This window comes from Mugil cephalus, chromosome 14, assembly GCF_022458985.1.
Source record: "Mugil cephalus isolate CIBA_MC_2020 chromosome 14, CIBA_Mcephalus_1.1, whole genome shotgun sequence".
NCBI lineage: Eukaryota > Metazoa > Chordata > Actinopteri > Mugiliformes > Mugilidae > Mugil > Mugil cephalus.
Window position 1 is genome coordinate 19,782,365 of NC_061783.1, and position 21,261 is coordinate 19,803,625.

General features: G+C 40.8%; 2 protein-coding genes across 2 annotated transcripts; both read left to right on the forward strand.

Annotated features, from left to right (window-relative positions):
• The first annotated feature begins 782 nt into the window (after positions 1-782).
• Positions 783-14,450, forward strand: eloa (elongin A). The gene is made up of 12 exons (XM_047604298.1): positions 783-891; positions 4,208-4,264; positions 4,423-4,535; positions 6,140-6,747; positions 7,289-7,650; positions 8,606-8,717; positions 9,952-10,101; positions 10,338-10,435; positions 10,996-11,176; positions 11,263-11,392; positions 11,982-12,136; positions 12,236-14,450. Exons 1-12 carry the CDS (start codon positions 820-822, stop codon positions 12,295-12,297), a joined length of 2,100 nt encoding a protein of 699 aa, XP_047460254.1. The 5' UTR covers positions 783-819; the 3' UTR covers positions 12,298-14,450.
• A 489-nt stretch (positions 14,451-14,939) lies between these two features.
• On the forward strand, positions 14,940-20,213 carry pithd1 (PITH (C-terminal proteasome-interacting domain of thioredoxin-like) domain containing 1). The gene is made up of 6 exons (XM_047604337.1): positions 14,940-15,284; positions 16,614-16,657; positions 17,249-17,326; positions 17,515-17,619; positions 17,777-17,885; positions 19,524-20,213. Exons 1-6 carry the CDS (start codon positions 15,087-15,089, stop codon positions 19,623-19,625), a joined length of 636 nt encoding a protein of 211 aa, XP_047460293.1. The 5' UTR covers positions 14,940-15,086; the 3' UTR covers positions 19,626-20,213.
• The last annotated feature ends 1,048 nt before the right edge of the window (positions 20,214-21,261 follow it).

Here is a 21,261-nt window from a genome sequence, read left to right on the forward strand (position 1 = left end):
GAGATCCCATAATAGGCCATGTCTCGCTTCTCACCCGGCCCTGCCTCCCTATAGGGCCCCCCCCCCTCAGCTAGAGGTTTTAGATTTAGTTCCCCTCCTGTATGTCTGAGTGCTAATCTGAGTGTTGATCTTTACCATCCTCCTCCTCACAAACACACACACAGGTATGAACAGGTATGAAGTAAACTGTTAAAATTTGCTGTGGAAGATATTTGGTTGTGAACAGGGACAAAAATAACCTTGGTTAAGTTTAGAAAAAGCTGGTGGCTTGAGTAGTAGGTGCTTTATTACACTCAGAGAAACCTTTATTGTCACAGGTACAATAATAAATATGTTAAAAGAAATAACAAAGAAAGTAACTTTGACTAAAACGTCACCAAATTAGTTTTTCGGTCGTATTTGCTACAACCAGTGAAGATGACTCTGGGTTTGGTCTCCACCATCTCCTGAAGGAAAAATCTAGCTATTTGTTTGTTTTGTTTTTTTTAGCCCTCCATCCACCCCAATCTCCTCCCTATTTGACCTAGTTTCCTCTGTGCCATAATTTCTCTGGCCACTGGAGGGAGCAGTCACTCCAAAACAGCCACTGCGCCTAACTTCCCTCTTATTATGAAATATTTCACAATAATCATACTCGTGATTATGTAATTATTTAATTTATTTATTTATTTCGTGTGTTCTTTGTTTATTGTTATTATTATTTTATTTTTTTAAAAGAGTCGTTCCTCTCCAGCCCACCAGGGGAGCCGTGGCGCTCCTCTCCTCTATTTCCGTCTGATAATAAAATCCAGCGAAGAAGAGAAGGGGGAACCAGCAGTAATGGCGGAGGAACTGCTGGAAACAGTGGAGAGACTTCAGTCCCGGCTCCTGGAGAATCCGGAGCCTCGAAAGGTAACAACCGACCGGGCGGATACGGACAGATTTGGCGATTAGCACCGAACTTGTGTCAAAATCTGGCCGAAGCCACGAAATGTCACGAAGCCACCGACACGCAGCTCCACGAAAGTCGCAACGGTTTTTTAAATGCTGCCTTCACAACCCGCCGTCTACCTCCGTAATTCTGAGATTCCTCAGAGTACAACATTCATATACGTGAAATAGTTTTGATCCAGAAGAAATAATAAAAAATAAATCTAGTGGCAATAAATTCCTCATGTGATTTGAACTACTAATCTTAAATTATAAGATTATTATATTTGTAATTAGATAAGTGACCTTAAATCGGTTGCTGAATTCTTTTGTTGTTTTAATCTCAAAGTGTTTGGTGTTTTTAAAAGCAATTATCTGCTGTAAAGGCCATTAATTATTTTTCTGTTAGTTAAATATATTCACTATTCGTTAGCACTAAAACTGCCACAAGTAAAAAGCAAAATATTCACAGAAGAAGCTACAGTTTCAACCAATATCTTAGTTTATTCATATTTAATAAATGTTCAAACAAAAAGATTAAGAAATGAATAAAATACAACTACAGTGGAAGAAATTTAGAATATACAAATAAAGTCAAGGCTATCTAAGTATTTGTTTATTTATTTGATGGGGACAGTGTGCGTGTATGAATGAACTTCAGACGACAATAGATGTAAATGCCCGATTACAGCAGCAATGCAAATTTGCATCCGCAGTCCTCACATGATAAGACAAGGGACAGGATAGTAGAGCCCAGTAAGAACACGACACAACACAGGACATTACTAATAACACATTTTTGCTTCTTATGTGACGACAATTAACAACACTGACATATTTTGGGATCTCTTTCGATTTCGTTTGTGTTAGAAATTGAATGAAATGTATTGTAGTCAGGAGCTTAATGGATAAATCTACTTCATCTTCTTCTTTGTAGTAAAATAAAAAATAATATTAGTAGGGATTGTTGTTTTGTTTTTACTTAAAGACAATTATGAGTCAATTCACCTGTTCCAACATTTCCGACAGCCTATGAAGGCACCGTTTGAGACGTCACTATAATTAAGGGGTTTTAACTTGTTAAAATGTACTTATTTAACACTCGTTTTTAGCCCAGACTCTTAGCTGACAGCTTGGTTTTCCACATGCGTGCATAATTTCTATCACTTATCTAAATAACGAGCCCAGAAAGACTAAGTATTTCATAACTGAAGCTAAACTCGCGTCCCGAGTAGTTAGCCGTTAGCCGTGAAGCTAAATGCTGACAGAGGAGGCCTCTAATGTTGCACCGCTGCAGGTTAAAACCAAACCTAAACCACGTTTATGTTTTTAATTAAAACACGTCTGCTGTCAAAGAGCTCAAAATTAAAAGCGTTTAAAGGATATTTATTAGTGTCCGGACTCGCCTTTGTTTACTGGTGACATGTAACAAAGCAAACCTGGTGTATGTGTGTGTGTGTGTGTTGCAGGTTTCCACAGATGAGAAGCGATATTTTTAATTAATAAAAGTTTAAATTAAAAACCATTAGCGTCAGTGATAAGTTAGATTTTTCTGCAGATGTGCCATGTAAGGCCTTGATATAATTCACCCTCCGTGCTGCAGGGCTGCTTCTGTTTGCAGTGTCAATCAGTTATATTTACATTTTTAGGTTTTTCTAAAAGAGGCATGCAAACACAACTACAAATCTGAAAGCTGTGTTACAAGAGATTGTAGCCAGCGACTCTGGTTACTTGATGTGCATGTGCGGCTGAAGCTGTAAACCTGTAAACAAATCGCTCGGGCTTAAAATGAATGAATTCTAGTCACCGTGAAGATTTGTTTTTGTTTTTTTTTTAAGGGACAACACACAGACGATTAGACCGAGCGTCTCCGTCCTATCTTCAGTAATAATATGCATTCATTGTAATTTAGTTCACTTATATTTTCACAGATCAGCCAGAACATTAAAACCACCGACCAATGAAGTGATTGAAAAACAAGTTGCAGACCAACTATCCTTGTGATTTAAAGAAAAGCAGGATTAATTCGTCCTCCTTCGCTCACTGGTCCAGTTTTGACTCACACATGTCGACTGTAGGAGTTTCATCAGTGGACTGAGTTCTCCTTTCTATCAGAAATTAAATTAAATCTTAGGCCATTAATACGTCTTTAGAGTACGATTCATTTGGAATCAGAACTTGAGCTACAGTAGCTCATCTTTTGGATTATATTACTGTTTCCGGTTCTGTTCCTTCCGTGGACCGTTGTTGAAAGATAATGACCAAGAGCTACCGTTCTGGACGTCCTCAGACCCAGTCGTCCACCCATCACAATTTGTTCCTTGTCAGAGTTGCTCAAATCCTTCCACTTGTCTGACTTTCCTGCTTCTAACATGAACTTTTGAGGACAAAATGTTCACTCGCTGCCACCACCTGATAATCAGAGTATTCACTTCACCTGTTTGAGGTCGTAATGTTATGGCTGCTCAGTGTAAGATGAGATGGAACAAGTATTTTCAGTAAAAGTAGACACATGATGAACTAAAAATACTAGAGATGCATTCAGGTGTTATCAGCAAAATGATATTTTGGACCAAATAAGTAGGTGAAGTCACAAAGTCCACGCAGAGAGGAGATGGGGGTGGATGGAAGGCTCAACAAAACATTTATTGTTTTTGTTATTTCATTGTCTATCGATCGTGATTGAGAACTTTACGTCTTAAAAGTAGTTAACGCTTCCAGATATAAAGAATTAAAAAATACTCACTGTGATCTGCTTTTGTTTCCACCCAAACAATATTACAAATACAAATACAGTTTCAATAAACTAGTATTTATGTTCTGTTAAATATCCTGCTCAGAATACTTAACGTAAAATAAAGTCTTAACTAGGCCGACTCGCTTTTTCTGTCAACTCCATTTATAGCTAGAAAGCGAGAGTCGGTTCTCCCTCAGCTGTGGCTGTCAGGCACAAGTTTGTACGATTGCTTTAAGCATTTAAACTACAGGAGCGTCTTCTAATACAACCGTCCTGCACCAAATCTAATCTTCATGAATATTGAGCATTAGTTTCCTCCAAAATAATCATCCAGATCAATTACAACCTTTTCTGACACTGAATCAATATAAACCAAACATGAAAACAGTCACAAAGCTACAACTTAGAGCAGGACTGTTATATTAGGATTAATTTAGTTTGTTGAGCTCCACATCATGTCTCTAAATCTGGGAAAACACCAAACAACAGCATCTATAGCAGGATTCATTGAAACCAGAGCAACCTATTTGCATTAATGTTTATTTATTTATTTGTTTCCAGCTCCTGAAGACTCTCAAAAGACTGGGGGAGCTTCCGATGACAGTGGACATACTGGTGGTAAGGAGCTGTTTTACACGAAAGATTACATGGAAATTATTTAATCCTCAGTGCCCTGAGCACAAATCAGAACAAGAATGCGTCGCTCAGTCAGATCCGAACACGTCTCGCACCCAATCAGACGATGCTTGTTGACGAATTGTTTTCTCCTCCGGTAGGAAACTGGAGTGGGGAAGGCGGTGAACTCGTTCAGGAAACACGAAGCAGCTGGAGAAGTGGCCAAATGCCTCGTAGCCAAATGGAAGAAACTCGTTCCTCAGTCTGCAGAAAGGTAGCTTCTACGCACACGTGACTCGATATTCAATCACTCGCCACTTTATCGGGTCCGTCAGTGGGAAATAAATTGAACTAAATCCTTCTTCATGACTCTCATGTTGAACAAATACTCATTCAACATGAGAGAACAGACACAGATGGAAATATTTGAGTTTAAAAATTAATTGTCAATTGAATCAAATATATATTATATAGCCAATAGTAAAATTGAGCTGTTAAATCTCTATATTCTGATGGTTCTGGTTCAATTTAGACTGTTTGTGGCCCCTGAACCAAAAAGAATTTGACACCCCTGAACTATGTTATGGAAAATGATGACATATGATAAAAGTGTGTGCAACCATTATATTGGTGACATTCAGAGCGTTAGTCATGGGCACTAACTCAGTTTGTGACAAATTGCACAATTCTAGGTCACTTGCGTCTCTCAAATACGTATCGTCGGCGATTTTATAAAAATGATCAAAATGACTACATGTAAATCACAGACCAATGGACTAATGGTATAATTTATTTTATCGTCATTACTTTTGATGATAATCACACGTCCCTGGTTCAGTTTCTGATGAAACAGTGATTTAGTGCTGGGCTGAATAGTTTTCTCTAGCGTACCTAATGAATTGGCCAGCGAATGTAAATCATGTAAAACAAGATATTTTACCTGTTTGCCATTTACTCACAGAGGTCGTTTGTTTCTGTGTACTTTTATTTATGTTTGTTTGTACAGTTTATCCTCAAATTAGCGCTGTCTAACGGGTTTGCTGTGGATTAACTTCGATTAATCGCGATTAAATATCGTTAATTTTTAATCTATGTTAATCGCATTTCATTTTGCATGAGAAAACAGGCTCCAGAAAGAAAATAATATACGTGGGTTTATTAAACAACCTTCAACAGTTTCAACAAAACGACTTGAAACAACTTTTTGTCTCTTTTTTTTTTTTTAACATTTCTCCTGATTAACGTGTCCATGTTCCTCCACTTTCAGCAGCTACTGAGACAAACTAACTTGTTGACATTGTCCAACGAGAGGAGAGCTTTTTTTTTTTAATGGAACAGTGGTTGCAGGAGTGGACACATATTTGTAAGCCAGTATTACCAGCTCGTCTTTGTGTTTTTGTGTTGGTTTGTTGCATTAGCTCGGGTGCTAGCAGAATCTCAGACTGACGTGTGCTTCGTGTTACTGTGGTATTTTTTAAGCAGAAAGTGCTTCGGTGTAAAGAAAACCTGCAGAGTGTGATAATACTTTATGTGGGTCCACTGTTCCGTCTTTTTGTCCTCAAATGTCCCACGGAGAGGACTAACGCGCTGTTTAGCATCTTCCATCTTTATGGGTTGGTTCTGCTTCCTGTCACTACTGGATCAACTGCACATTTGTTCATGTAACTTTATTTGGACAAACCGAATCCTTTAACTCGCCGCCAGAGACGTTCAGAGTCACATTCAGATTAATCATGATGACGGATTAACCCGTGTTCATTTTGACAGCCCCAGTTTAAATACAAGAAACCAGAGGTGGGTCGTGTGATTGGCTGCGTCCATGACAACCGAGCGCGCTCCGTGCGGTCGTAACCTCTGTCCCCTGTGTTTGCTCCTCAGACCCAACGCCAAAGAGGCCTCCCGCTCGCACACACACTCTCGAGGCCACGACGCAGGCGGCCACAGACGTCCCCGAGAGCCGTCTCCTGAGGAGGAGCGCACCTACATGGAGGAGGAGGAGGAGGAGGAGGAGGAGGTGCAACAGCAGCAGGAGGAGGAAGAGGAGGAGGAGGAGAGAGGCTACCACACCAACTACTCGCCATCGCCTCCCCGACACGACCAGTACAGCCCCCCGCAGCGAGGAGGGTATCAGTCAGACGAGTACGAGAGCCCCGAGCCCAGCCCTCCTCCTCCTTCTCCTCCTCCTCCTCCTCCTCCTCCTCGCGTAGATGCCCGCCACACCAAACCAAACAGAGAGCCCAGCAAGAACCACCACAGCCACCACCACCACGGCGGCGGCGGCGGCGGCGAGAGGAACAAGGAGGAGGAGCGGTGGCGGCAGCGCCACGCGCCGACAAGCGGCGACCGGGACGGAGGGAGCGAAGGGAAGAAACGCAACGGAGACAGAGAGAGGCAGCAGAGTCCGGTACAGAAGTCGGCAAAACACAACAGGAAGACGAACGCACACGACGGCCGGAGGGAGGAGAGGAAGAGAGGGGGAGACGAGGGTGAGTGGAGCAAACACCCTCGGCCTTACAACGTAGTAGAGGAGTCAAAATCACAGCGACGTGGGTCGTTGATGTTCTTACGTGAGGTCTTAAATTTACAGTTAAACATTGGACTCTCGTGGGAGCTCGTAAAACCGCCGCTTATCGCCAACGTTTGTGTATTGCAGGAGCTAATGGTTTGACAGTGTGGTCATTTGTGCAGCTCTGTGCATCAGAAACAAACGAAGCAATAATCAGAGAATTGAGCCGCAAATGACACTTACATCCTGATAGCGGAGATAACTGACAGGAAGAGGGGAAAAACAAAATCAAGTCAAAACTATGTGCTGTCAATTCATTGTTTAGGAACTTTATAGACATTTCAAGCTAATTTAATTTGTATTAAATTTAAATTTCACTGTTAAAATATCACATATTTGTAAAATTAATCAGAGGATTTGATGCGTGTGTTTGCTGACTTCATCACCTTCTGACATTTTATGTACAGAATAATTAATTAATGATCTAAAAATAATTGTTAGAGTTTGATCTGCGTTTCCAGGGCGACCACGAGCACCGAAGGACTCGCCGCCTAAAGACGAGGAAGAGGACTTCGAGACCCCCACCATGTCCTTCGAGTCCTTCCTCACGTACGACGCCCCGACGGTCGTCAAGAAGAAGAAGAAGCCGCCGACAACGTCGTCGTCGTCACACGGCCGGCCGTCTCACTCCTCCTCCTCCTCCTCGTCCGTGTCGAACTCCCATCGCAGCCGCTCGCCGCCGCCGCCCGTCTCCTTCTCCACGTCTTCGTCGTCCTCCTCCTCCTCCAAGGCGAGCAAAGCCAACGGCGCCCAGAGCTCCAAGAGGCCTCACTCGGCCTCCGGTTCATCGGCGGCTGCACCGACGCCAGAGAAACGCAAGAGGGTGAGAAACTGTTTATCTTGTAAACATGAATCACGTAATTAAAATCTAACTTTTTATCAAATAACTTGTATTTTATCTTGGAGTTGGAACAGCTTTTTATTGCAGCATAATTTCATCATTCATTTTAATCTCAACAGTTTCAAATCGTGTATTCAGTCCAAACTTAAATATATAAATAAGGTAATTTATGAGACCGAAGACGATTACATTCAGTTTTGCGTCTGATTTGCGAGGACTTGTCTCGGCCCTGAACCCTGTTGCTGTTTCACTCCAGGAAACAAAACACGCTTTTATTTTGTAGATTCCCGTTACCTAGCAACAGGAGCTCGGTATAAGAGGAGGGGAAAGAAGAAGAAGAGCTTTATAGACTTTAAAGATTGTGTCAGACCTTATCAGAGGTTAATTCAGGTTTACAGGCTGTAACAGAAACAAACATAGTGGTTATGATGAGTTTTAAAGGAAAACTTTCATACGTAACAGTGGTTAGTTTAGCAGCTCTATAAAGATTGTAAACAACCACCTGCGTTTATTTAAAGCCCACAACTCTTGTGTCAGTAGCCACTTCTCTGTCTTTACAGTCTTTTTTTAATTTTATAACTAAAGTTATGTGAAATGTACTTTAATTGGATAATATTAGAAGGAGAGACAGAGGTTTGTCCAGTCTGGTGCTAAACTACGCTAACAATCCTCTGCCAATAGCTTAATTAAAAGTATTCATGGGCTGCGTTTCTGCCGCCAACTCACTTTTCATTTGTCTTCATTTATTATCAATAGAAAGACAGATGCACTAGAGACTGCAGAGCGAGCGGATGTTTTGTCAGCCTGATGTCCGTCTTACAGAAGCTATTTTTTAAGTCTGTTTTGTGCTCCTGTGTCTTTTGGGGCGAAGGAGAAGATTGATTTTAATTTCTTCTGACCGTGCCCGTTTACTGAAGCTCATTTTTAACGTGTCCAGGTCGTAGAAGCTGTGCCGGCTCTTCCCGACATCCCCCTGCCAGCGATTCAGCCAAATTACAGGCCGCTGCCCTCCATCGACGTCACGCCGCTGTCCCCGCAGAGACGCAAAGGTAGAGACCTCACCTCAGACACTTAACGTCCCCTTAAATCTTCTGTCAGAGCGACAAACGTGTTTGGAAAATAGTGTTTATCAGGTTTATAATGATTATAATAATGAAGAAACGTAGTTATGATAATTTAAAGAAGGTCTCTCATACAAAATAGAGTATTTAAGGTTTAACATTGATGGGGAAAGTAATTTGAAAATGACAGGGAAACAAGTTAAAGGAGGCGTGTTCTGCTTTGTTCACATGAGTTTCATAAAGTTAAAGACTGGGAGGAGAAACCTGTTCATTTCCATCATTTACCGCTGACACCACCACCACCTGTTCTCCTACGTTGGCGTCGGCTGCTCTGAGAAGGAAGAATCTGAAACTGGAATTTGCATTTTGCACTGTTGGATATTAAAAAAGGTTCTAAGTTGAGCTTCAACGTTTACAAAGAACAGGTTAGGGTTAAAGAATAATGGAGCTGCTCATTACCGAGTCCTTTTTTTGATATTTTAATTCCTCCTTCTTGTCGGTCGCTCGTACACGTCGGCCGCTGGCTGAGCCATGTCAGGTTTCATACCCACGTCCATCAGACTCATGAATAGCTGAGTCATTTTATCCAACTACTGCCTCTTTAGGAGCTTTTAATTATCTACGTAGCCCTTTGCACTTTTTGCAAAGATAATCAGATGCTTCTTAATCCCAATTTCTTTTTTTTTTTTTACTGATTCCCTCTCTGTGCTTTGCAAGTTCTTTTATCTACTACGATTTCTACCTCTTCCTCTGACACATTTTCTCCCAAACTGCGTCTTCCGCAGAAGTGACTAAAGCAGCAAACACATCCGGTGACATAAAATAAAGATGGGGGAGAGTTCGGCCCAAATCGTATCAGAAATGCATTAAAAAGGCGGATTTTCTTTAAAACAGCTGATTTTTCCCGATGTTTTATTCCGGTATTATGTTTTAAATATGTACACACACACTATGTTGGTGTCTGCTTGTTTCCTGTCCTCTTTAAGATTAAATCTGAGCTTCCTGTTCACTCATATCCTCGTTTCTTTCTGTATTTCTGCAGCTGCAGCCCTGTGACGCCTTAACAAAACTCAGCTTCAGGTTTCAGGTTTCACTTTCTCTCGCAGTCGTGCACTTTTGTAATTCAGCGTCAGCGAATCCATCCCATGCGTCCATCCCACGCGTCGACCTCCAGGCTTCGCTCCGACTCGACTTTCACTCCCTCCCTGCTCCTGCTTTTCAGGTCCCGCCTGCGACGAGGAGGACGCGGGCTTCACGGGGAAACGCTTCAACTCCAAGATGGTCGTCTACTCCGGGTCGAAGACGGCCTACCTGCCTAAGATGATGACCCTGTTCGAGCAGTGCATCCGTGTGCTGCAGAACAACATCGACTGTGAGTAGGAGCTGCGGCCTTGTCAAACCGTCACTGAGCCTGCAGGTGGCGCTCGCGCTCCTGCACCGTGAATATTAAATCTGCAGACGCTGACATTTTGTTTTCTGTGCACATTTGATGAGCTGAGTTTACAGTGTCCTCTGCGGTCTACCTACCTAAGCTCCGCCCACCTGTTATCCCAAGGTGGTTAAAACAAACACAGGCCGTGACTCTTTGCCGCCTCTGTGCTCTTTCAGCCATCGCCGAGGTGGGAGGGGTGCCCTTCGAGATCCTGGAGCCGGTTCTGGAGCGGTGCACTCCGGAGCAGCTGTACCGCATCGAGCAAAGCAACCAGGTGAACACGCGTTTCCGCTTAAAGGGAGAAGTCGGAGTCTTCGTCGAGACGGAGACGACTGAAGTGATCTGAACAGAACAGAACAGAATGTGCTCACAATGTAGAAACATCCCCACTAGGAACATTTCAAAACCAAAACTAGTCCTCACAGAGTTCAGCCTTAAGATCCCATACGAGCAAATTGGTTGCAGCACAACACAATAAAAAGAAAATAATAAACATTTTTTTAAAAAAGTACTTGATTTCTACTCCACTCAATGATTTTCTGTAGAGAAAAATGTCTAGAATTACTCTTTATTTGCACTAAAATATTTGATTAATCATGTGATTATCCAGAGTTGAGATCGATCCAACATTTCTTTGTCATTTTTGAGTGGAGAAATATGTTTTCTTTATGCAAATGTATTTTGTCATCATTTCAGTCGTGTCCTTGGTGCATATATCCTGCACACAAACCATCTGAGGAAAAGAGCCTCCTTATAGCATGAAGTAGATGGTGACCATGTGCCAGGAGCAGAGAGACGTGTGTGTCCCCTTTTCAAACTCGTTTCTTGTTTCAGTGTTTCATGGAAGACTCGGACGACCTGTGGATGCGTCACTGTCGGCGCGACTTCAAGCGCGAGTCTCCCCAGGAGTACGAGTCGTGGAGGGAGATGTACCTGAGGCTGCACGACGAGCGCGAGGAGCGGCTGAGGATGCTCACCCAGAACATCACGTCCGCACACGCCAACAAACCCAAAGGTGGGTGCGGCTTCTACCGTGTTTTTATTCATCAGCGTTCTCAGACTCGTTTCTGAGAGTTTGACGGGATGCGTTTCCTCTTGCAGGGCGGCAGGTTAAGATGGCGTACGTAAATTCTGCAGCTAAGCCGCCTCGTGACGTTCGGCGCCGACAGGAAAGATTCGGAACCAGTAGCGGCTCCTCGGCCGCCTCCACTTCAGCTGCAGCTCCCATCAAGTAAGTGGAGTCACATTTAGGCCTCGTCCACACAAAGTAAAACTATCTTTATCATTTCTGGTTTTGCTTGGTGTCATTTCGAGAAAAGTGAGAAAAAAAATGTCTTAATCCGAGGAGACGAGGGGCCGCATTCGTATGAAGCTGAATAAACAACAACAAAAAAAAAGTATTTGTCTTTTTTACGCTGGGACCTGGATTCAAAAAGCTGCGGTTCCAGTCACCAAAAAATTCAGATCCGATGACAGTCGACCTAAACGCAAGACTTTTCCGACAGAAATTGTGTGGGCGTGGCCTCAGATCTAGAACAAGGAAGCACAGGAGAGATTTCTGCAGGGTTCTTAAAAAGTCTAAAAGCTGATTATCTCAATTTAAGGCCTTAAAAAGTATTAAATACGAACACATTTTGCATTGTATGTCTTAAATTACATTCATTCAAGTCTTAAATCCACTTTATCAGCAGCATGACCCCCTCTGGTCCCTGTCTATTATGAATCTATTCCTCATTAGTGGAGTCCACCACCAGGGACGTCCTGAGTTCACAGTTGAACGACAATAGATTTTCTTATTCTTGGTTTTCTGTGTCTTTCAGAATACGACCGGCTAACATTGACTACTCCAGTGAAGCGAACCGCTCCTCGTCCTCCTTAAACAACCCGTCTCCCGGCTCCTCACGCTCATTGGCACCAGGTGGTGGAGGAGGTGGAGGAGGAGGACACGTTGCCCGGGACAAGCCACAGGTCAAGAGTAAGTCTGCGTCAACTTTTTCTGAAGCGCACTTCAGGGTTTTTGTTAATGCCTTAATCTCACAAAACCACGTCTTCCTGCTTTTGTTCTTTCTTCCAGAAATCGCCCCCATGATGGCCAAAACTATCAAAGCGTTCAAGAACAGATTCTCCCGTCGATAGTGTGAAAGAGACTGAATGTATTTTATGAATTCCAACTGTGTTTTTAATTTAAAGATTAGCAAAACTTTTACTGGAGACCCTCTACACACACACACACACACACACACACACACACACACACACACACACACACACACACACACAAACACCCCTCAGAATACTTTAATTCACCAGACATATCACATGAACTTAACAGTATTGGTGGAGAAATGTTTTTTTTTTCTTTCTTTTTTTTGTGTGTGTGTGTTTTTGGGGGGTCTTTAATTAACTATTTAAAGTCTAAAATGACGTCAAACAATGTGACGTTTGTGTTCAGAAATCACTGATGATACTGAGGAGACACAAAGTAGCACAGTCTGCTGTCTTTTCTTGTTTTCCAGCAGACTTTTTTTTTTTGGGGGGGATTTTTTGGGACATTTTTGGGATCTACTCAGTTGTCCAGAGTCACATGAGAAGATTTATCCGTTTCTGTCGCCTGCAGCTGGCTAACGTAGCTTAGCACAAAGACCGGACACAAAAGAACATACGATAAATACAATAAATATCTGCATTTAACGCTTCAATTCTGTCAGTTTAGATGTTTATAGGCAGGGATATAAACGATTTCATGGTCCGGTGCAGTTGCCAAGATGAACAGAGAAGACATTAGGACGGAAATTAAGATGAAGTAGTTCTACGATAGGGAAGGAAAAGCCCTTGATGATGTATAGATGGTACAGTTATTTTTATTTTTACTGTTGCTAGAGATTTATTTTTAAGTTGTTCAGTCTTTAACGATGGTGACGGAACAGCCACGTGATTATTATCTTTTAAAAATGTGACACCACTCCGACTGGAAATTGACCAAATAGAGCTTAAAAGTAATAATAATAATAATAATTTAATTCTACACTTCCTTTTTGTACGAGTTTAAGTAATGAGCTGTTGTAAGGTTTCCCTCTAGTTGTCGTCTTTGTGCTAAGCTAAGCTAAGCTAGCCAGCTAGCTGTTTGAGGTATATAAATGTTCTCATTTGACTCTCTTGACAACACAACAATAAGACCATGTCCCAAAGTGTCAAACTTTTTCTTGAAGGGACGGAAAAGGGTACTTTTTTTTTCTTCTTCTTCTTCTTTTTTTTTTAAATTTAAAGCTACAGTGTGAAACTTTAGTCTCCCCCTTTGTGGCAGTGACTCAGTCCCTTCTGGTTCTTTCTTTTATGGACTGTAATCCTTTCTCCAAACAAAGAGTTTCCTTTCATCTGGAGTATTATCTGGAGCATCTTGTCCACTTCTGGTCAGGTGTAATAGAAACTTGGTTACATTAGTAACCCTGGGTTCTCCGCTGCCATACTCCGCCACTCTTTATCTTCTCTATCTTTACCTGGAGCTTCATTTGAAAACACACACAAAAAAAGTTCCTTACTATGGCTTTCTAGAGCAGTCATTATTTTACTTTTACGACCAAATGATACACTACTTTGGAAGACTTTTACGCTCACTCTTGTGTTTGTCTCTTGATCGCATGCACGACGTACGTTCGGACACCCGAGACATGAGCTGGCAGGTGGATGACTTTGCTTTTTTAAAAAAAAAACAAACAAAAACAAACATGCATATTTAAAAAAAATATCATTGTGCATATTTTTAATTGTGTAGGACAAACTTGATATCAAGGAGCTAAACTCACAAACACACATCGTAGTTTTCTTTCTTTTTTTTTTTATCCTGCCTGTGGCTTCAGATTCTGTTTTTCTTGCTGTCGAATGTGTGTATTTCTGTTTCTATCTGCTTCACTGTGACAATGAGTTTGTGTGAGGGCTGAGGAGTCGGTAGGAAAACGGGAGGAAGAACAATAAGGAAAGAAGTTAATAGGACGGCTTCAGTCCACGATGATTATTAAATGTATTTATTTTCAACTGGGACCTGGCACCCAACAACCCCCCCTCCCCCTCCACCCGACCCCTGAACGTAAGTAGATGAAAAACTGTAATTTTATTAGATTTTAATAAATGTTATATGGTCATTTTTATTAAAATTGACTTTTTGCCCTTAAAGGTTGTTTGCGTTGAAATGTTTTGTGTGGTTTTAGTGATGAGCTGCTGGATATAAATACCACAAAGGGAGAAGAGTGTTGCTTTTTATATATGTTTTCTGAAATAAACGATTCAACTGATTCAGTGGAGGTACAATGATATATAATAACAACAATAATAATAATAATATGGAGAAACAGTGTTTTCAGGGTCTAAGAATCTTAAAATGATCAAAATGCAAGTTATACATAAACTTTTCTCGCTTTTTTATGAGGAAATTAAATTGTCTGTAGGTCTCCAATAGTGTTTTATATTTCAACTTTTACGTTTGTTTATATTTCAATTAATGAACGGTAAAGTAAAATGAACACAATGTTGTAGAGTGTGACTTCCTGTGAGGCATCGTTATTCTTCAAAATAAAGTCTCACCCTTCAACATTAATAAAGTATTTGATTGAAGGGGACGCTACGCTGCGTGTGTATGTGGGATTTAAACGATACGTTTCAAAACTACTAAAAGGAAATTATACTAAATTAAAGACATACACTGTAAGGAAGGCGATTGAAACTAACGGTTTGTTTTATTTTGAAGATCCACCACCGGAATTGGTTCGTAACTTCCGTTAGCTTGACGTAGAAGCCAGTTCGCTTCACGCTGCGAAGTGAAACTTGCTGATATCATTTCACTTTATAAAAACGCCCCGAGCGAAACAGTTTTGACTCATTTCTCCTCCCGAACGGGTTGCCACGGAAAAGGCAGCGGCTTCACGTCCACGATGTCCGGGCACGGCCACGGCCACGGTCACGGGCACAGCTGCGGGTGCGAAGGTGAGCACGAGCCCGCGGAGAGGGGCCTGGAGTACGGGCTGTACCGGCGGATCGACCTGGAGAAGCTGCAGTGTCTGAACGAGAGCAGGGACGGGGACGGCAAGCTGGTGTTCAAGCCGTGGGACAAGCGGAACGAGCGGGACAAGGTAACTGGACAGTCATCGTGTCCGTGGGCCTCATGTGGACGGAGCTAGTACCGGGGTCTGGATCTGCGTGGATGTGCTCCAGCTGGTGGTGCAGGTCTGCAGGGGTCCACCTCCACATGGAGAAGCCTGGCTGCAGGGCCACACTAACAACACTTCAGGCTAGAAGTTCAGGTTCAGTTAAAAATGTCTTTCCTCTGCAACAAAAGATGCAAAAACGTATAAAACGCCAATTAGAAATGACCACAAAGTGACTAAATGAAACCTAAAATGACCACGTTTAAAAGCAAAATGACACATACGATCATAATGTGATGTAACGTGACACAAATGCGATTTAGAAAGCGGCATAAACGACCACAATGACATGCATAATCTTTACTAAAATGCGCCAGACGTACACAGAGACCCAAAACCACAGCAGAGAGACTCTAAATGTCTGTAAAGAGACGTGAAATGACCACAATTTAACACAAAATGGTGACACCGACTCTGCATGACCTGAAAGAGACGTGAAATGATGCTAAAAAACTGTAATATCACCAAAAATGAGATGCAAAGCTTAAAAATGACCACAAATTGCTTACAAATACTACTAAAATTACCATATTAAAAACCAAAATGAGACATACGATCACAATGTGTGGTGACAAAACAAAAATGTGATGTAAAACATTAATATAAAGACTAAAAAATATCCACAATTACATGAAAAATTAGCAGAATTTGAGGTAAAAATATGATCCATAATCTTTACAAAATGACTCAAGAGACACAAAACCACAGCAAATGGCAATAAAAAGAGGTAAAATGACCAAAATGAGACTCAAAATGGTCACATCAGCTTAGAACGCCCTGACGGAGACTTTAAATGATGAGAAAAAGATGTAATGCGACCAAAATAAGATGCAAAACGTACATAACGACAATTAACAGTGACCACAAAATTATTTAAAAAACACCCTAAAATAACCACAATAACAAGCAAAATAAAACATATGATCAAAATGTGAGGAAACATTTAGAAAGAGACATAAACGTAAATGATGCAAAACATTCATAAAAAGACTCAAAAATATCCACAATTACATGAAAGAGTACGAGGGTGAAACAGAAAGTGAGCAGAATCTGAGGTAAAGTAGCAGAAATGTGATCCATAATATTTACAAATAGACTGAAGAGGCTCAAAGCCACAGCAGAGAGACTCTAAATGACTATAAAGAGACGTGAAATGACCATAATTAGACTTTAAATGATGATACAAAGACGCAATGTGACCAAAATCTGACAAATTACAAAGAGTTTCTATTTTGTCTGTTTTTTTCTTCGTAGTTTGTCGAGAGCGACGCAGATGAAGAGCTGCTGTTCAACATCCCGTAAGTCAAAATCCTCCTGGTCATTATTCTGAGCTTTAAGCTTTTACCCTCCACCCACAGATTTAGTGAACACGTAAAAATACGAGCAAAGTAACATTACTTTATTATCATTATTTATTTGGTCCAGACTGAAACATTCACCGCCTCCTAGAGGATGAGTCTTGTGATCTCTCTTGACCTTTTCCTTCCTTTAGCTCCGCCAGTTATTTCATTCTATTTAGTTTTAGTAGCTTCATTTAACCTTTAAAACAGCTGTTAAATAAACCGGTGGAAAACATTTTTCCTGATCTCCAGAGGATGAACAGCAACAAGATCAGAGGAATAAATTTTTTCGAATCCTACAAGATCAATCTACTCCTGCTAATTAGCATAATGTCGCCACGGTTACGGAGAATGCTGCTGGATGAGTGACAATCAATTAACGAGATGCATAAAAAACTGTTAGAACCAGGTCTAGGAAAGTCAGCGTTTCTGGTTCAAATTTCATCCCACTCAGGATTTATTGATCTCGATGGCGGGGGTCTGTCTCTGTCTCTGTCTCTGTCTCCTCGTCCTCGTCTCAGACCAGTTTCTGCGTTTCGTCTCTTTCAGTTTCACGGGCAGCGTGAAGCTGAAGGGCGTCATCATCTCCGGAGAAGACGACGACTCTCATCCTGCTGAGATACGACTGTGAGTGTTGAGTTTAACTCCGACATCAGCCTGTGACGTCTCCTCATGTCTCCTCTTCTTCTTCTTGTCCTCCCTTTTCATCTTCTCCTCATTCTTCTTCTTTATCTTCCTCTACTCTTTTCTTTCCCCTCCTCCTCCTCCTCCTCCTCCGCCCAGATCTCTAAACTAACTTCACTTCTCCTTCCCAGTTTCAAGAACATCCCTCAGATGTCCTTTGACGACACGGGCAGAGAACCGGAGCAGGCGTTCAGACTGAACAGAGACCCCACGGCTGAGCTGGAGTATCCGACAAAGTGAGAGCACGAACAGCAGAAACTAAACTCTGAGAATCTGATCTTCTGTAACATGATTATCGGGCGTCTGCTGCTTCAGGCCAGTTCCCATCGATGCGCTTTCTTACGCGACGAACGAGTCCTTTCTTGTTCATCTTCCTTCTTTCGCTTTGTCCAGGATCGCTCGTTTTTCCAACGTCAACCACCTCTCCATCCACATCTCCAAGAACTTTGGAGCAGAGAGCAGCCGGGTTTACTACATCGGCCTCAGAGGAGAGTATTCAGAGGTCAGTCTCACCTACAGCTCACAAATAATCAGACTTACACTAAAAGAAAATTTGTATTTTTTTTGTTTTTTAGCCTAGCTCTAATAAATTCAAATAAACTGATGAGTCCATTTAGTCCTTTAACCCTAATTTACCGCCCTCCTGTAACCTTAGCGGACAAAAACGTCCATGTCCAAAAAGAAAACAACTTTTACTTAAGTAAAAACTTAACTGATTCATATTGTTTCTGCGTACATCTCTTTACAAAACTACCACGAATTCAGTCATTTTGAGGAATTTTTTTAACCTTTTACATAAAATGACCAGACAACCTCATAAAACAAAACCACAAACATCTTATGCACAGGCCCCATAACAGGGAAATTACTAATTATTAGTGTTAAACACAAAAAAAAAACAATTTTGAACATTTTTTGCATAAATGAAACCCAGATATTGCAGATTTTATTGTGTGTATGGCTGAGAGATTAAAAACTGTAGTTATAATGGAAGTTAATGGGACATTTTTGTCTGCTAAGGTTACAAACTACACAAAAACTAAACTAGTAATAATTAATAATCCAAAGAAAAAAGGATAAAACAAAACTGCTAAGTTGCTTTGATAACAACCGCTCAAACTGTTAACCTCTTATAATAATTATCTTAAGCTTCCTCCTGTTGTCCAACCAATTATAAGACCCGCGTCTTATAATCACCGTCCCTAAAGACGTCACATGGAAGCGCTGGATGCTCCCCGAGCAGATCTGGTTCCTAAACCGGCTGCTTCTCAATTTCTGCAATTTTCAAATTAATTATTTTGAATTAATAAAGATGGATCACATGGAGGAAGAGTTAACTGAGGAGGTCATAACAGAAATAAACAGCAGATGGCAGCAATGTGCTGAAATTACACTTTCTTTTTTTCTCTAGAAATGTCAGATTAATTAAATTCAAACACTTTTGTAATATAGGGACTTCTTTGTCGAGTTTATTTCTAAAGCACTTTTAAAAACAACTTCAGTTGACAAAAGTACTGTATAGAGGCACAAAATAATAATACGTACTCTTATTAATAAATTAAACAGTTGTGAAATAAAAATTAGATAAAGAGAAGATGATGAATAAAGAATAAAAGCCAAGTTGCACTAAAAGAAAGGGACAGATTAGGAGTCTGTTCAATACATTTATTGTACCGAACTTTTGTTGAGCCATTTATTGTTTAAATAGAGGTCGGGGGACATACTTATAAAACAGGCCTGATTATCAAGACACAACAAAGATATTTTTTTATAAACTCACAGACCTTTAAATTCATTGGTCTTGTGAACTATAAAACTGACCAAATTATGTATAAAGTAAATGAAAATCTGCTTCCAGAGGATGTTTCAGACTTGATCCAACAAAGATGTAAATCAATTAAAGAAATTATTTAGAATTAGAAAAGAAAACATGTAAAGCATTTAACGGATTTAAAAAACGTAATCAAAAACAATATTATTAATGAATATAAAACTTAATTATAGAGCTTTTCTTTGGAGCCTTTTACTGCCTAGTTAGTTATTAAACACACATAAATGGTTTTATAATGATCTGCGCCAGAATAGATGCGTTGTAAAGGTTTCTCTTGTTGGATTGGTGACTCTCCGCTCGCCTTCGAAGGCCCACAGGCACGAGGTGACGATCTGTAACTACGAGGCGTCGGCGAACCCGGCGGATCACAAAGTGGAGAGCATCATCCCGCAGACCAACTTCATTTCCTGAGAGCCGCAGCGAGCTGGGGGAGGAGGACGAGGCGTCTGTTGACTGCTGAGAAGTTCAAAGACGAGTTCAACGCTGTGCGACGGCAAAGGTTGGTCGACATCGACCGGAATAACGAGCGCTGGGATCTGAGGACGACCAGAGAAGCTTCGGATGTGTCTGGAAGTGCCAAGCTGTTTGTTTTCTGTGGCAATAAAGAGTTGAGACGGCTTTAATGTGGGCAGGTAGCTTCGTAATAAATGCATGAAACATTCGACACGGATCCAGTCTGCTATTTAACCCCTTTGCTGAAAATATACCCACCGCAGCTGCTAAAGATAAAGTGAGAGCTGCTGCAGCCGTGAAAACCTTTAAAGAAACTTGATTTGCTTCTTTAAACATCGTAAACAGAGTTCTGCGTCATGTGCCATTTAACGAGCCGACACACTGTCTGACAAACGCTGCTGGATGTTTTCGTGCCACCTAGTGAACTGTTTTTGTGACTGCGTTTTCATCCAATCAGGAGCTTTTCTCTTAACACACTTTGCTATTTCCTGGAGCTTTTGAGTCAGCACTTATTGTTATAATCTCATTAAAAAACATCTGATCACATTTCCCTCCTCTTTTTTTTTCCATGTAAAGTTGTGTGTGTGTGTGTGTGTGTGTGTGTGTGTGTGTGTGTGTGTGTGTGTGTGTGTGTGTGTGTGTGTGTGTGTGTGTTATCACTGTGTTTGAGGGGCGTTTATGGGAAGTGTTAACTCCCGGAGTGTTTTGAAAGAAAAGTTTGCGTTTTGATGACGAATGCTGCAAGAGTGTGTCTGTGTGGGGAAAAATAAAAGTGGAGAAGTTATTTGTTTTATCCTTTTAATGCGCTGATCGCCCCCAAGATATATTTTTATAAGTAAACGTCTTGCATAATTATGTTTAAATACACACCAATAGCTACTGAAACAATGGTATATGTTTTATTATTCTAATTATTAATTCCCAACTAAACAGTTTTTACAGCTTTTAGTCCAGACATTAAACTTCTGAATCTTATTTGCAGAATGAAACATATTTAAGTTTTAACTTTTCAAATGGGGACAGTTGAATTTTTTATTTTTAATATTTGGGGACTATTTTCAACCATGGATTCATAAACATTTCAGGAAAATACAGTTGTTTTTTTATTTCATATATTGTTGGTTCTAAGAGATTTCAATAGTCTCTGTAGTAATTTAAGTCAGGTCAGATATAGTATGTAAGGCACAGGTGTCAAACATACGGCTTGTGGGCTAAAAGTGGGCCGCCAGATGGTCTAATCAGCATGAATTTCTTTTCACAGAATTATAAATTCATGCACAGGACGTACTTAACCCCCTATGCTTAAATAAGATGTTTCCTAATTCATCCCCTACATAAAACTTAAAAAATAAGGGGCACATCTTTTGGAGTATATGAGAACTACTTGTGAATAGCATTGATACCACATACAAATAATGAACTATGCGATGTACTGATTTGATTTATTTCTTTATTTTTAAATTTAGTACCTGGGAACATTGCACAGATGATTTTAACTAACTGTTAGTTAAAAAATCATTTCAAAGGGATTGGGAAGTTGTGGACTGACGTGAACTTATCAGACCTACAAGATTTATTTCTAATAAGTATGACA